This window comes from Argiope bruennichi, chromosome 7 (genome assembly GCF_947563725.1).
Source record: "Argiope bruennichi chromosome 7, qqArgBrue1.1, whole genome shotgun sequence".
NCBI classification, from domain to species: domain Eukaryota; kingdom Metazoa; phylum Arthropoda; class Arachnida; order Araneae; family Araneidae; genus Argiope; species Argiope bruennichi.
Window position 1 is genome coordinate 103,754,261 of NC_079157.1, and position 17,181 is coordinate 103,771,441.

Here is a 17,181-nt window from a genome sequence, read left to right on the forward strand (position 1 = left end):
TACTATTTATTCCGTTTAATTGAGTACTTAATTGTTTATTAATTAAAAACTAACTTTCCCACCAAAAATCGCTAAATGAGTAAAGCTTCAGGGGTTTTTTCCCTCACGCCAATGAGATTAGGCTTAACATGATTTTGACTATTATTTCAAACGATTCTGTTTATTTTCTTAGTGTTCGATGCATTTAAAATTAAACATTGTTAATGAATCGATCTTTCGGATTCATTCTGAAGTACTTTTGAATTTAAATGAAACAGAATAAAGGAAATTAAAAATTTATAATCTATATTGCGTTACCCCAGCTGGCGTAGAAAATTCAGACATTTTGTTGCCCAATTGGCGTTGAAAATTTACGCATGCGCAGGAGTAACAAAAGATAAAGCCATTGATGCTATAAATTCCAATCTATTTCCACACGTATGAAGTCGCGGGTAAAAGCTAGTATCAAATAATATTAAGTTTCCAACGAGAAATCTACGGTTCCCATTTTCCCCTCGTAATTTCTGCAACATAATCTGGGCATTACTCGATGAAACGTAACAAACTTAAACTGACAGGTATATTAAAATGACAAGTGGCTCATTGGGGTAGCAAAATTGAAGAGCTCACTTAATTATTTCCACAATTTATTTTTCCTTTTGAAAGATTGATTCATGGGGAGCACTCAGACTCAGGGAGAAGGGCTTTAATCATTTGCTTATAACTGAAAATGATGGTTTAGTGACAAAAAAATTGAATTGCGAAAAAATTTGAAATATTAAAAGCTAAGCTAAAGTAAGTTAAATACAAAAGCTGCATTTTATTTTTATAACATTATTGTAATTTTGGTGGATGTTCCTAATATAAATTGCAATGATCTTATGTAATTTAAAATCTCCCGCCCTACCGAGTGCGAGTATCAACCATCTAACTCTTCGACCCGCCACGAAGGCACACGGATTTAAACCATAAAAACTGAAAGACAGGACCGCCGCAACAGCAACATTGGTGGAAACTGTGGTTGAGTCCTAAGGGCCGTCACCGGCCACGATACAACCCTCCCCGAAGGAAGTACGTCCCGTCATCGATGGGAGGAGCCAGATCCCCCACCTATTAGTGTACCCTCCAAGGTGGCGAGATCCAACCACCATGCCGGAAGCATCTCATCCTCATTTCGAGGTGCCCCCCGGGGGTTACCGAGTGCGAGTGAAGTAGGTAGATAAAGTATTCAGTTTTATATTTCTCATGATAGTATAGTACAGATCGTTGTGTAGGCAACATTTTCGATGATGGGACAGACCTTCTAAAACAGCGATTGGTTAATAATGGTCTTTGAGTCAGAGATTGACCAACGGCCCTTGCGAAGGCCATTTTAAAGCTTATTATACCAGTGATCCAATCATTCGGGCAAAAAGGGAGTTGATTGCGGAATCAAATCGTATTACCATAAAATCTGAATTGAAGTCGAAAAAGTATTTGGAAATATTATTTCTCTGGCATTTAAAGATACACATAGTGCGTGGCAAAATGGCTTCTAAGGAAGAGAAAGTAGGGTCTGTAAACCTCTGAGGCAAAAATTAAAGCATAGAAACCACTTCCTGAGCATAGAAAATATCGAAAATCGTTGCGATTTCAGTTTCTTCATGCCTCAGATTCTTTTTTCTTTTATTTAACCCATTTGTCTGACTGTTTACTATGATTTTGTATTTTAATCACTCGTAATGCTCGCTAAAAGAAAACACTTCCTATTGTCTATATACGTTATTTAAAATTTTCGCTATTTGTATTAATTAATTGCTCAACTTAACATGATTTTCCAAGATAATAAATAAATAGAAGATAATAATATATAACTTGGTATATATTTTTAGACTAGCATTCATGCATTAATTTGAAATGAAAGATAAAACAGATAACAACGCTGCTCATTTAGAAACATCAAAATAAAAACATTTTTATACCTGATACTAAACACAACAGTTTTTATTTAATAAAACATAAGATGCTTTTTTTTAAAATCATCTTTTGCAGCGTTGCTCGTCTCAGTATTGACAAATCACCTATGTAATCTACCTACCTGAAGAAACTTTCAAACAAAGCAAATATGTCTCATTTCATTTACATGGCCTATAGTTCAAAATCTTCGACGTCAAACATAAAAGACATTGTTCGTATCAGATCTGAACAGGAAGGGGTGTTCTCGAATAGGACGGGCGATGCCGACGTAACCACTGTAATGGACACTGCATCGAAGGTCAAACAACTGTTCTCTTTTTTCCCCTCCATTGCGAATGAAAACGAAAATTTCCTCTTTCTGCCAATTCAGGTAATATAGAACACAGCCCATGACGGCCAACCTTTTAATTAGACATCCACGCCGGAATGGAGAAAATAAAGGATTGTTAATTTGCTTTGGCCGCTAAATTGTGGGATGTCTTTTCAGCTTTTACCCTTCGAATTTTCGACCAATGGCAGGCCAAGGACCTTCTTTTGCTTTGCCTATCAATATGGGCGTGGAGAAGCGCAGGGAAATAATATCTGATTGAGCACATTCTTTGTTCAGATGTACAGGCATACTTTTGAAACTTTTTATGTATTTCGAATCGGAATTCTGAAAATTTTTGCATTCAATTTGCATAAAAAAATCTACAGAGTATATTTTAGGGAAAACAATAACAATTGGCTGAGGGGAGCTATTTACATTATTTTTAATTATTAATTTATTTATAAATTCTTATTTTGAGGGCAAGATTCATTTGCTCAGAGAATAAATGTTGAAATATAGTTGTTCCTCGTTTTTTAAAATAACGAAATTAAGTTCCATATGTTGCATATTTAAATCAATTGAAATGAAAAATATTTTCCATTGAAATTAAGAATCTTCTACATGATAAAAGCTACTATTTTTGGATATTTGAATTTTACTTTTTTAAGAAAAAGAGAAAAAGTTTTGAAACATACTTTTGAGCTAACCAACAGGCAAACAATCTTATAACACAGCTATAAACATAGAAGAAAAAAAATTTCCATGCATTCACACTAAATAATAAAAATTCAAGTTTATTTGCAGTAAACTCTTTATTAGGCAATATTTGAAACAATAATTCCACATATAAAAACGATTATACTTGAAGCAATAATTTCATATTTTATGTTGATTTTTAGCAAATCTCGTCCATATGTAACAGTGCAGAAGAATATGTAACTCTTGACAGAGAAAAATTGGTGTAGTAATACTATCCTGGATGCCAGTACTTGTTTGATTGCTTTTCGTCGATTGCACCGATTTTGTCCCTCGCTAGAATGCTATCTATTCTCGGTTCAGTTCGTTTGTATCAGATGGGAGGGGCCATATGCCTCGTCTTCTACAATCAGAGGGTGCTAAAATGAGTTTAAGAATTTAAAAGAGAAATACCTCGTTCTTTAAAACTGTCTTGAATATGAAATGTACGTATATATATTGTTACGGAATTTCCGGGTTCGTTTGGATAGTGGGGGTTATATGGTGTGGAGAACGCTCAATCACCAGGCGGCAGTAGGAAATAAAACAACGACGTTTATTTACATGAAGACACACAGGACAGCACAAAGAAGACAACTATATACAGCACAGAAGACGATTATCTTCAGCCGAGACGTGCAGCAACAACAGCATATAACAAGACAGACAGACAGTAGCGCACAGCTTAGTTCAGCACTAGCTTCACTCCGTCGCTGCTCCGCTTATCTCTGGAAGGCCAGTTTTTTTATACTGTCGATTCCGACTACTCTTCGACTCCGCTGGTCCACGACTCAATTCACCGTCGACCCCCGGCAGCTGCAGCTCCTTCCTTTTATAGGTCTCAGGAGGCGGGGCTAGAAGCCTCTCAACCGATCAGGAACGTTCGAGGCGTATCTCCGTTCCTACTGGACGGGTCGGGAAAATTCTCGATGTTTAGGGTACAATCCATTTTGGCGCCAAAGTCGTCGCCAAGCTCTGGGACCTCCCATGGAACCCACTATGCTGGGAAGCCGCATCAAGGATTCGTAACAATATATATATAGAATGAGAGAAATTTTAATTAATCTAAATAGTTCTTCTTGAGTTTAAAAGAAATATTTTTAAATTATGGAGTCTGTGAATGTGACATTTCAAAAAATTTAACAAACTAGATGGATAGCATTTAATAGCTGTCATTGCACCAAAATCCCTTCGCGAATTCCATTAATAAGGTCTATCTGCCATCTGTGCACATGTGGACACAATTACTCAATAATTCAAAATGCTCGAAAGATTAAAATCATCTTTATCATTAAAATTATATATCTATATGAAAATTTATACAAAATTCATCTGCCTATTCATAGCTATAAAATAATATAATGCGAAAAATGCCAAAATAAAAATAAAACGAAATATACGTGGTTTTTATTGCTTCAATTTTGGACTAATCAGTCGGAAGGAAGGCGACGAAAATTCATACTCGCCCCCCCCCACAAAATGCGTCATACTGAGCTGGCATACGAGAAATTCGAAAGAACATTTCGATTGGGCATTTTTTTGAATCTTAATACATATTTCGGGAGGCATCTCGAAAATGGGTATGAGGAGCTTCTAATATGGTGGTTGGTTCCCGCCTCTTAATGGACATAATAATGTTGTAGGTTCGAAGCATCTTCTTCTAATGATAAAACGTACCTCCTTTGAAAGAGATAGCCCCATGGTCGTAATGGATATTAGAATTCAAACATAGTTACTCGCCCATTGTTGTCGCGGCGTTCCGATCATATAATTTAACGCTTGTTTTCGAGTAAATCGAGATGGCCAAGTATGCTTAACTCCAAAAATTTCGATTCCTAAAACCTAAATTGACGACTAAAATAGTTTCTGTGATCCTGTACCTTTTAGGGCCACCTTTGAGGAAAATCTTATGCTCATTATCTAAGCAAATCGCCTGCAGAGCCTTAATAATCAACTGATAAAAGATTAAGTTTTTTTTACAGTCTCAATAAGTTGTCTATCTCTTCTGAAACTTACAAATTCTTTATAAATGATAAAAAAAAAAAAAAAAAAAAAACGATTTTGGGACTAAACTTTTATTAGAAAATTTAGAGTTGAGTAATTTTTAACAATTGAGATAAAAAAAGAACAAAATTTAATTAGTTTTTCACATAATTAACTATTCAGAAAATTATAATGCAACCTTATAAAACGTCCTTAACATATTTGCTTACAAATAGTGAAGTGGAAAGAAAAAAAAAATGCCAAATGAGAAATTTTGCATTCACAATTTAACTCTCATAAGATTGTATTTCACAGTTTAATTCCTATGGCATTCCAATCATTAAAAAAAATGACCCTTATAGCAAATATATTATTTTTATGAATGCATGCATTTGTGCTTAACTACATTACAAAGCACAAAATATTCATTTCACTTTAGAATTTTTTTGGTTCATAGCATAAAGGAGAAAACCAAGTGTTTTGGGGATGACTTTTTGTCGATTGACTGAAACTAAAATTGGCACAGCAGTAAAATCTTAGCAAGATAAGATACCTAACAAATTCTAACTATCCAAATTATTGTGTTTTTGTGGTTCAAAAGTAGGTAGAGAGCCAAATGTACAGGCAGACAGGTCAGTTCTATGAACCATTTGATTCGAAATTTGATATAGATCTACACTTTAGATGCCAAATTTTATCTGTTTATGTCTTCACGTTTTGTAATCATCATATTCATTTAGATAGAGAAATTTCCTGTGAATGGATTTCTTTAACAGTTGGATTAAAATCTATAAATTTGGCTTTAGGATCAAATATCAAATTTCCTCTGGCTAACTCAAAAAGTTTTTGATTTATCATATTCACAAATAAATATCATTCAAAAAATGTTTTTGGTTTGCTTGTTTAAGCAGGGAGATCTGAAATCTAGAGAAATCGTCAAAATTTAGGCCTGAAATTTTTTGATAATTATAATACTTTTACTTTGTACAAGAGAAATAAAAATGGTAATTAATTAGAAAATTAAATCAGATGAATAATGTGTATCATGCGAACGTGAATAGACATCACTTTCCAACTGGTATCACAATACTCAAAAGATTTTTTTCCCTTCTTTTTTAGGATTGCAAAGTTGCATTGGGAAGACAGAAAATTAAATTTTCCTTTAATTAAATACAAATATGCGATATATATTTTTTTGAGAAATAAACCATAAGATATACCAAAAATTCAACAATTCCAAATTATTTTAAGAGTCCTACATGTATTTTTTACTTCTTATATTTAAAGTAGTACAGAGTGTTTGTAAGTCTTGTACGAAGCAAACATTGTTTTTTGTTGACATGTTATTATTTTGAAAGCTTCACTTGATGTATAATTAATTTCTAATTAACTTGAAGAATAATTTCAGAAGTACAAGTCTGAATAAAAAATTCATTACTGGCAATTTCATAAAATCTGAATTTAATCAAATATATCAGATTGAAATTATTTTATTATTTTCTATATATGATGGCATTTTCAAAGAATTCAAAATGTGCAGTATTGCACTATGCTATACTTTGTATTGTATTAAGAAAATGCAAAATATATTGTGCAAAATTTTATGAAGATATAATATAAATAAAAAAATTTTCGTAAGATATACATAAAAAATCTTTTATGTTTAAAAATATCAAAAATTTGTAGTCTTCCTAATGGTTTAGGCCATCATTTTTAGCAAAAGCATTTACATTTCATTTTTTTTTTTTTTGACAGCATTGGACCAGGAAATTTTTTTTAAAGTCAGTTTTAATTAGTTGCATGCTACCAACAATAAAAATTCATAAATTTATTTGTTTGCTTTTAATTCATATTGTATTATTTAGCTCATATGCATTACTAATCAAGAAGATGGTTTATTCAATCATATATTGCATCATAAAAAAGATTAAACAAATAAATCTATGAAAAAAAAAAGCCAGAATCCTTTGAATATTCGAATTTTTAAGATAAGGTAGGGTTTTACATATAATTCCATTTTTCGGAAGATTGGACATTTCAAGTACTTTAATTAAAATTATTTAATAAATCAAATTGGTATTCTCTTATTAGTTAAAATAGTGCTCTGTTCTTTAAAGTTAATAATCAACAATTTTGGAATTTATTTGGTTTCATAGGAAGAAATTGAAAATAAAATTAAAATCTTTAAAAAAATATTTTTACTCTGATTTTTTTTTTTATTTAAATTTAGATTTGCACTAATCATATTCAACTGTAGTTAAACTTGCAATGAAAAAAAAAAAAAAATGCTTAGCTCATAAGATTTTGGCTCAGAAGATCCAAACTTAAAATCCATTGAAAACTATTTTAATTTCATTTACTTAATAAAATTCCTCAATTCAAATATTTAGATCTTGTAGCATCTCTTTTCCCCCCTTGTGGCGTTTTGCAGAAGACAACCAGATGAATGGCATACCTGCACCATGAGGTCGATTTTTTCCCATGCCAGATGCACAACCCTCGCGCTAACGCCGAATGCTTTCGGCTGGAAATCATGGAATCTCTCCACCATACTGTTCTTTAACCTAATTCTCTATGTGTGTCTGTAATAATAAGTGGTTTTGAAGATTAAAAATAGTGTATTTAAAATCGGGCAGTTCCTTAGAAAACCACAACACACCACTATAATCTTTATTTAAAATTTTATTCTTTTATTTAAATGAGGTTCTGGATTTAGTGATTGCCTTTTTATATCTATTTTAAAACCATTTCATAATTCTGCTTAATTTTTCACAACCTTTGTTTGGTACTATATATTCATCTTAACAGATCTTGCACCATAAAATCCAAATTGTATCCTATATACTGTCTGACTTGAGTACTACTGACAATAGAGTTCTTTACAAATTCAAAATGCAAGTTAATAATTTATGTAAGACAGATTAATTGATGATAGTTTAATATTTTTCTAAACAACAATTTCAAATACATCTTAGATTTATAATGTTATATGATATTATAATGATACAAAAATATAAGATGATACCTAGTCATTGCTAAAACATAAGCAGCTTAAATTGTTACATATTAAACAGACCTAATATGATAACACAGATTCATAGAAAACATTAAATAAAATTTTTAAAAGAAAAAAAAAGTTTTATTTATATTTACAAAGTAGGACAGAAATAAATAATATTATGTAACAGGAGCAGATGATATCTGATCACACATCATATCTATTTCATTAGCAGTTGCATATTCCAGTACTGATAAAGCTTGAACCACAAGTAGTGTCTTGTCAACTGTTGTAGATCTAACCCATATTCTTCCATTTACACCAATGGCAATTTCATATGGTATGGTATTCCCTAGTCTTTTTAGTATTAGGGAATCAGGCAAAAGTAACCTGTTAATTTTTAAAAATCAAGATTAATAATTTATTATAGTATATATTGGCATTCGTTATCATCATGCAACATTAAATATTTTGAAACATACACATGATAATTTAATTTGGAACAAATTAATAATTAATTTCAAACTTAATTATTGACTCAATAGTTACTGGATCCTCATTCCATTCTATCAATAGATAGGTATATCTTTTGTTCTGAATAGCAGATATAAATTAATTTGGTTTAGTTAGATTAATACCATAAAGAGCTTTTTAGGGATGGATTGCATGAGGAAAAAGAACACTTACTTTTAGAAAAGTGATACAGATTTTTGGTTGAAAAATTGTTGAAAAATATATATTCAAGAATGATAAATTTTTAGAGTAAATTCAAATTTGCATATAAAAGGTTGTATGAAATTCATTTAAATTTAAAGCAATAATACAAAAAGTGGAGCTGGCATGCAGTGGGAAATAAAATTCATAAATTCACTGTCCATCTAATATAGCTTATCAGTTATTAATTATATAATAGTTAATGGCAGAGCAGTTAAACGACTAACTTTATTATAAGGCTAGATATGTTAATCATTAGATATCCACAAATATGAATAGATATCTAAATCTTAGTTAGTTAGTTAGTTTAGTTATATTAACGTTCCATTGTAAAGCAATACTAGGGCTATTTTGGGACGGACATCGTAATTGAGAACTGCGGTCAAATGAAGGCATATCTAAATCTCTATATATATATTTATATTTGGACAAGTCAAAATAAAGCTATATGTTAAGTTTACAATTAGCCACTAATCAATTTCACAACCAATTTCAATATAACAATTTAAAAAAGAATTTTTCCCATAAAACTCTTGAAATGAAAAAATTCTAATGCTGCTTTTCCAAACAATTAATAATAGCATTATAATAAGTCTATTAAAAGACAAATTGCATGCACTTAGTTATAATTTCCAATAATGCATCCAATATTATATATATATATATATATATATATATATATATATATATATATATATATATATATATATATATATATATATATAAATGGGAGTTGCTTCAGATGTAAAAGACTTAAATAAAATTAAATTTGACTTTAATTGACATGTGAAAATTGGATGCATATTATAAACTATTTCCTTAAAACGTTTTGAGATACCAAGAAAAATGACACCAAAATTAATACCTTTTAAATGAATTTCCCTTTTTTTTAATTAGGAAAATAAAACAACTTATCATTGCCATCACTGGTTCAAGTTGAAAAACATGCTAATTTCGTTATTTATATTTGCAATCCAATCTTAAAAGTTTAATGCAAAAATTCTTAAAGGCTACTTTAGTAAATAATTTGGGAGAGATATTTCAAACACAAATTGATTACAAAAATAATTCTTTCCTAATTTATTCAAAGTATTATGAAATGAATGCTTTTTAAACATTCATTTAAGAATACTGTTTATACATGTATGAATGACATAGTTTCATGATAGAATGCATCAAAAGCTCACAAATAATTTTTTTTGTCCATTTATTAGAAATGAGTCTATAACAGATTGATATACAGAACCAACTATTTTAAGAGATTCTTTCAAAGCAATTCTTTATTTTTAGAATATACCATAAAATAAAATCTTTGGAAAAAAAGATTACATTAATTAATTATATATTAGTGAAGCAACCAGAATTAGTTGAAAAATTACTAAAAGAGAATTATTTTTGCTGTATGTGAAAATGACAAATCATTTAAAAGATAAATAAATTATAGAATAGGAATTCTGCATTCTCGATTTTTTGAGAATTTATATTTGTTTCTTTCCAACTGAACTTATAGGAATTATCATAGAAGCCGAACTTCATAAAATAATGATCTGTGCCAAATATAAATACTGGAACGAAAAAATAAGCATAATTAATTAAAACAAAAAATATATACATTTTATTGAGACACATTTAATGAGATTAATCAATCTCAAGAATGATAAAATTCAATTCTGAAAAAGCTGAAATCTGCATTTCCATTAAAATGTTTCACATCTAAAATTTTTCCTTTTTTGGGGGGGGGGGATTTTCTTTCCCCATATCTTTTACTTAATTTTCTAATTGTTAGGTTTATAATGTGTGATTAGAAATTGATGACATATAAGTGATCAAAGGTTCTATAACAATTTTTTCCAGGAGGAATAAAAATTCTGAAACAGACTTTTCATGGTTAAAGTTTGTGTGTTCATAATATGTATCTGATGTGTAGATATAAAATAAGATAAAGAATATTTTTTTCTTGTACTAACAGAAGGATGCAATAATGTAGAGAGTGAGAGGAAAATCAGGTATAATATCAGGTAAAATAAGATTATAGGTAATAAAAACTAACAACAAATTTAATATTTTTTTCTAAGTTTATAGATCAATACATTTGAAAGTGAAACTATAGATTTATCATTAGCAGCACAAAAACATCAAATGCATTTCAACAAATAAAATATCAGAAATTCAAAAAATAACTGAAAGTTTGAGTTTTAAAAAACTAAAATATAATATTTATTATTAATTATATTTTTTCTTGCCACATTATTAGCCAAATAATTTAAAGGATTTCAAAATTATAGATTCAAGTATTTTATATCAGGATAAAAAAACTAATACATTGAATTCTTACCTTCTACAATATTCCAAAGAAACATTTAATACATAACCACCTTCTGGAACAACTCCAAAGCCAACACTCTTTCCATAACTATTGACACAGACAAGTTCAGGCTCCATGTCTTTACAGGCGGTCAAAATCTTTGCATATAGAACATCCCCAATCTGTAAAAGCAATTTTACATTATATTTTTTAAATGTTGTACACAAACTGTCATGATTCACTTCTCATTCAACAAGATTTGTCTCTATTTGATTCAATCACACAAAAATAAATTGCTACTTATATAAAATCTATCTAAGAATAAATGAATCAAATGTTCACTTATTAAAAGGAATCATAATTGCACAGAATTTTTTTTAACAAACTGTGTCTACTTTTATATTATTATACTTTATTTAAAATGATGCCAAATAATTCTAAATTTTTTCATTATTTGTTTTAATAAGATACCCCTCCCATTTGTATTATAATACACTGATGTCTGTATGTACTATAGAGTGGATTATGCTATGATGTTCCATTTTATGATCTGTGGAGTGGTCTACCACTGCTTCTGATACTTTGGTATAAACATGATATTTAACAAATTGATGCTTGTACAAATTAATGATCAGTGGCATCATATCCCATCAAATGACATGTATAGGGGAATATAATCAATTAACTTAATGTAATGTAAGTACTTTAAATGTAAAAGACAAAAATATCATAATGCTTAAATAAAAGAAATTTTTTAAAAATTTTTAAGAGCTTTATCTAATTTAGTTATTTATTCAGTACAGAGTAATAGCAGTTATTAACACTCAATCAACCTATATATTCATATACCAGAAAATATTATTCAGATATAATTCATGCCCATGACTCTACCAAATTGTCTGACATTAACATCATATTATTTTAAATGTCTTACTTAAGTTTTATTTACAGTATGCACGAACCTCTCAAATGGAGACTGTCCTATAACATTATAGTGCTATTAAAAATGTAAATATCTGCTTCTGAATGCTATTTATCTATATGAATTCATTTATCTACTAAATGTTACAATATTGTAACTTCATTTTTTTTGTAAAGTACACAGATATTAAATAAAATCTTTATTCTTTAACTTCCAGCAATCAAAGAAAATCCAGCAGTTAAATATTTGATGAAAAATTGAAAATAGTTTGAATCTCACAGCAGCATCATGATCTATTGTTAGAAAGTGGGATTTTTTTTTTAATTGCCAAAATTCAGCAAAAATTTGCATATCTATATTATTAGTATCATTAAAAAGAAAATTTTTTAAATTTTGAAATGGCATAACATTCATTCTTGTGCAATAATATTTTTTGAAGTTATTGCAGATAAATGGCAAAATTTAGCTTAATTTTTAATTCATTAAAAATGTAACTATTTTTTCTTTTTTTCCAGTTGCACTGAAATGCACATTTACACCCTCCAAAGTATATATGTACCATGATTGGTTGACCTAAGTCAAATAGTCTGGTCCATAGAATTTTGACATACAAATAATTTATCTTTATTATAAATATAATAATTTTATGATATTAAACAATACCATCTGTATTTTGAACGTATACTGATAGATTCAAAACATAAAATATTTATATGAAAATTAGTTTTACTTTCATTATGTCAATAGCCAAATATTTTGGTTCAAACTACACCACTTCAAGATCATACGTACTTGTGTGTATGATTGTGCAGAAGCACAATAAAAATTTTAATGAATTAGGATATACATATTTAACATTATTTTAGAACTGTTAGTTAAAACAAAGCAGTATTAGCACAGATACCAAATAGACAAAAATGTCAACAGCTGTGTTGTGTATTAATGCTTTAGTATTAGAAATAATTCAACCAAATTTTTTATAAAGAGACAAAAAACTTCCACAAAAATATTAAAATTTATTAGATTACAAACTAACCTGAAAGTTATAATAAGTATAAGCAAGCAATGACATTACAATGACTAGATTAAAAACAAAAAATAATGCTAATAAATTGTGATATTTTAGAATGCTCAGTTGGTATAGCAACCAAGGATGATTATGACCATGGAAGATTTATGAGTATTTATACAAAGAATGAAGAATTAAACAGTTCAGATATAAGAATATTTCAAAAGATAAAAATTGTAGTTGATAGGATAGCATAGAATTAATAGTTTTATTCAAACTGCTGCATAATTTATTTATTTTGAGCAAAGATAAAATATATGTTTCAGTAGATATGTTGGTACAAAAAAGGAAATAAATTTTTAAAAAGTTTGAGACATTGAAATTTTTTTGACTCCCTGAATATCATATCTAGATATAAAAAGCAAAAACAAATCATATATTCAAATACTGTCACTAACATGAACATTAATTTGCACAGTAGAAAATTGATTCTGAAATATTTGAACAATTATTTAAATATTTTTATATGACACATGATTGGCCAAAAATATTATGAACAAATGATATAAATATAATAATATTAAATTTTATTTGGTAAATTCAGAAATAATGTAATGACAAATTACTGAAGTATGTCTCTTCTAGAGTTAAGTGAATAAATGCAATAAACTCATCTTTATTTTTTTACTAATTTCACTAAGTATATATTTTTAAAGAATAATACATTAATCCAAATTTCATAATAAATAATAATTTAAGTACAATTGTGTATGCATATAAATGATACTAATATAATGATAAATAAGTTTAACAACAATAGAAGAATATATGCCAACAAAATAATCAACCCTTCAAGCAACCAGCTATTTTGATCAAGCATTAAATTTATAGCTTTTGGAATGAATAAATTTATAGATATTAATCACCTCTTTGTACTATTAGGATTATTTCTGCCAATATAGCTTCAAAAAAATTATTTATTTTAGGTAAAAAATTTCAAGAATGGAAGAGCTAATGCATTAATGCTATAAAATTCTAATTCAGTAACACATTTTAAAAAAAATACAGTAAAATTAAAGAAAAAGAATAACAATCTTAGAGAATAAAGATAAAAAATAAAGAAAAAAAAAAACTATTTCAGACCTTCAGTGCTGGTTTATTTCTTTTTGTGGAACCTTCAAAGCTGAGGAGGTCTACAATAGCTGGTTCACTGCTTCCAATGTCAACAACTGCTTCATCGGCCCCTTTCTTTAAGACAATTCCAATTACATTTTCTCCCCGATTTGGTACATACTGAAATATTGAACAAAATATTGAAAATTAACAAAATAATTTCTTTATATAAAATATTTAATCAATGAATGCAAAATTTTTGAATATTTGAAACAGATTACATTTTAATAGATTAAGTAAATAAAGAATAAACTCAAAATAATTATCTAACCATATAAAAATACTTAATTAAAATAAATTTTATAAAAGTATTGTATAAAAACTCAAGTCTCCTACATGAATGAGCTTGAAAAACAAATTCATATTTAAATACAAATTAATTTTCTATTGTCTTGATTGAGTTAGAACATATGCCAAATAATGCAAAATTTACCATTCATCGCTAACTTTGCTGTAATTGACACTTTTGCATATATCTGATAACTGACATGCAAACAAAAATTGCTCTTTAATTCTAAAATAAAAATTTGGCAATAATTGTAGTTAAATTAATCAAACTTATAAAACCCAATTTTCATAAAATGAATCATATATTAAAGAACAGAAGTTTCTATTATAGTACATAAAAGCAATAAATGTACATCCATCTTCCAATAAATTTGATCATGAAAATGTATATATTGATTATTTTGTCATGAGGCAAGTATTATTTATCTATAATTGAATGACCATTTCTACAATTTAAATTCTTCAGATTTCAGTAACTAATTAAGAGCAATATTAATAGCACTTCCTCCAGTAAGATTTTTTCCCCCAAGAAAATGCTGAGACTTTTACACCATCAATTTAAAAAAAACTGCTAGAATTTCATTTAGTTAAAAATTTTAATAGACTTTGATTTCTATACAGAATACTGGCTACCTAAGTAGAATGAAATATGGAAATCTTTATACCATATAATATTTCATTATCATTAATATACTAGAAATTAAAACATTCAATAACAGTATTTTTAAATTAAATCCCCAACTTCACCTGCTTTAACTATGGTGGTTCTCTGTCTATTCCTTGTTATTCAGAATCATTAACAATAAATATTTCTGTTGCATTTATATTATTAATTTAATTAATATTATTAATTTATAACATAATATTACTAATAGAAAATCATCTTGATTTACAAAATTACTTGATTTTTTATATAAATTTTTTCCCTACTAATAATTAATATTTAATTCCCTACTTTTGTCTTATTTTTTAATTTTGCATTTAAAATTGTTAAAAAAAGTTAGAATATAAAAGAATTTGTAGAAAATTAATGTAACTCATATCTTGTTGCAAATATAAAAAAATAATGGATGTTTGATTGAAATGAATGCTGTAATTTCTTATTATTTTATTAGAGATTTATGAGACAAATATCACTTTTGTCAAGCAGAATGCATGGAAAAAAAAAAGAAGATATATTTACAAAGATTTAATAAAAACATTAAAATGATAAAATATGTAACTTTAATTAAAAGATACACACAAAATAAATCATAAAATTTTAAAGCTAAAAAAAAAGAAAGAAAGAAAGAAAGAAGGGCATCTGAAATACAGAATATACAAGATATATGCAGACTATGGTACTGCTAAAAACATAACACAGATTTCTTATCAATCTCTGCTAAACAATAGAAAGCATGGTAGAATAGAAGGATTTTGTGCCAGGTCCTCGCCAAGATGAAAAATATTCTAGTTAAGCTTATCCAAATAAATATAATAAAAAATTTAATCAAAAAATATTACAACTAATAATAATTAATAATATATAATTAATAAATAAATTAATCAAAACTATTAAAAATAATTTTTTTTATTAAGTTAAGAAAAAAAGTTCATTAGACGAATTACCGTTCTTAAAAAGTATCCAACTATACAACTATCCAAATATACAATCCGTCGTCATGTATCCAACTTTCTAGTAAGTACCATATATCCACTAAATGATATAGTTGTTATGATATTTGGCACCTTATCGCTTGTAAAAAATTACAGTTTAGCAGTTACTTCTTATGCAAAATATAAAATAACTTATTTAAATTTCCAGGTAAAATAATTTTATTAAAAAAATTCTAAATTTAATTAACTTGAAATAAAGAAATCAGAAAAAAAAAAAAAACCGCAATTTCTTTTTGGTATTTTTTTCTATTTTTTCGTAAAATTTTTTTCTGAGAACATTAGAAACAACTAGAATTACAAAGATGAAAAATTATGAAAGTAAACTAGAAATAAAAACCAAGGTAGACGAAATTATATAATATTTACACCTAAAATTGAAATTCAAATACCCTCATTTGATGATTATCAATGTAATAAACTTTTGATGAATTCTTTTTCAAAACACCACATTTTATAGCAATAATTTTATTGTCTTCTCTTCTCATGCCAGGACCAAAAATGATCTTTTCATTTGAATCCTGCAAAGTTGAAATGTCGAGCAGAACATCGCCAGGCATCACCACTTTTCCAACTTCCATTGCACAGATATAATTTTAAACTTTGTTCGAAAATTTCCTGACCATGTGCTACTAGTAAACAAACGCATAGATATGATGTTGCCACTCAGACAAAATGCAAATATGAAATAATTTTTAGTAATATTGCAATGGATAGCACTAAAATGAAGGCAGGGTGGGTGGGTAAAGTATTTATTTCACGAAAATTCAGTTAATATATTAACTTATTAAGATAACAACTTTTACACTGACCAAAAAAATAAATTTGAGGCTTTGCAACATAATCTATTGATATGATAAACAAATGAAGAGTTGGTATTTAGACGAAAAGAATATACAAATTGACATTTTAATATGAACACTTTTATTTTATATGTTCAAATGTTAGAAATTCTACTTTTCAAATGAATTTTTTTTATTTATATTTTTAAATAATATTTCAAAATTTTCATGAATTTATGTTTCTCTGTGCATCAATCATATTTTTTCGAAAAGTAGAAGGAAATTAGTAGTATATCATTTTAAAAAATCATACATTTATCTGCTATTGATGTTACGGAAATAATATTGCGGTCAAAGCAACGATCATCATACAG

The 17,181-nt window shown here is 27.9% G+C and overlaps 1 protein-coding gene across 1 annotated transcript; it reads right to left on the reverse strand.

Annotated features, from left to right (window-relative positions):
- Positions 1-8,080: 8,080 nt before the first annotated feature.
- LOC129976028 (exosome complex component RRP40-like) lies at positions 8,081-16,685 on the reverse strand. Its single transcript, XM_056089365.1, has 4 exons — positions 16,418-16,685; positions 14,055-14,204; positions 11,011-11,162; positions 8,081-8,351 (listed from the first exon to the last, which is right to left on the reverse strand). Exons 1-4 carry the CDS (start codon positions 16,604-16,606, stop codon positions 8,141-8,143), a joined length of 702 nt encoding a protein of 233 aa, XP_055945340.1. The 5' UTR covers positions 16,607-16,685; the 3' UTR covers positions 8,081-8,140.
- Between the last annotated feature and the right edge of the window lie 496 nt (positions 16,686-17,181).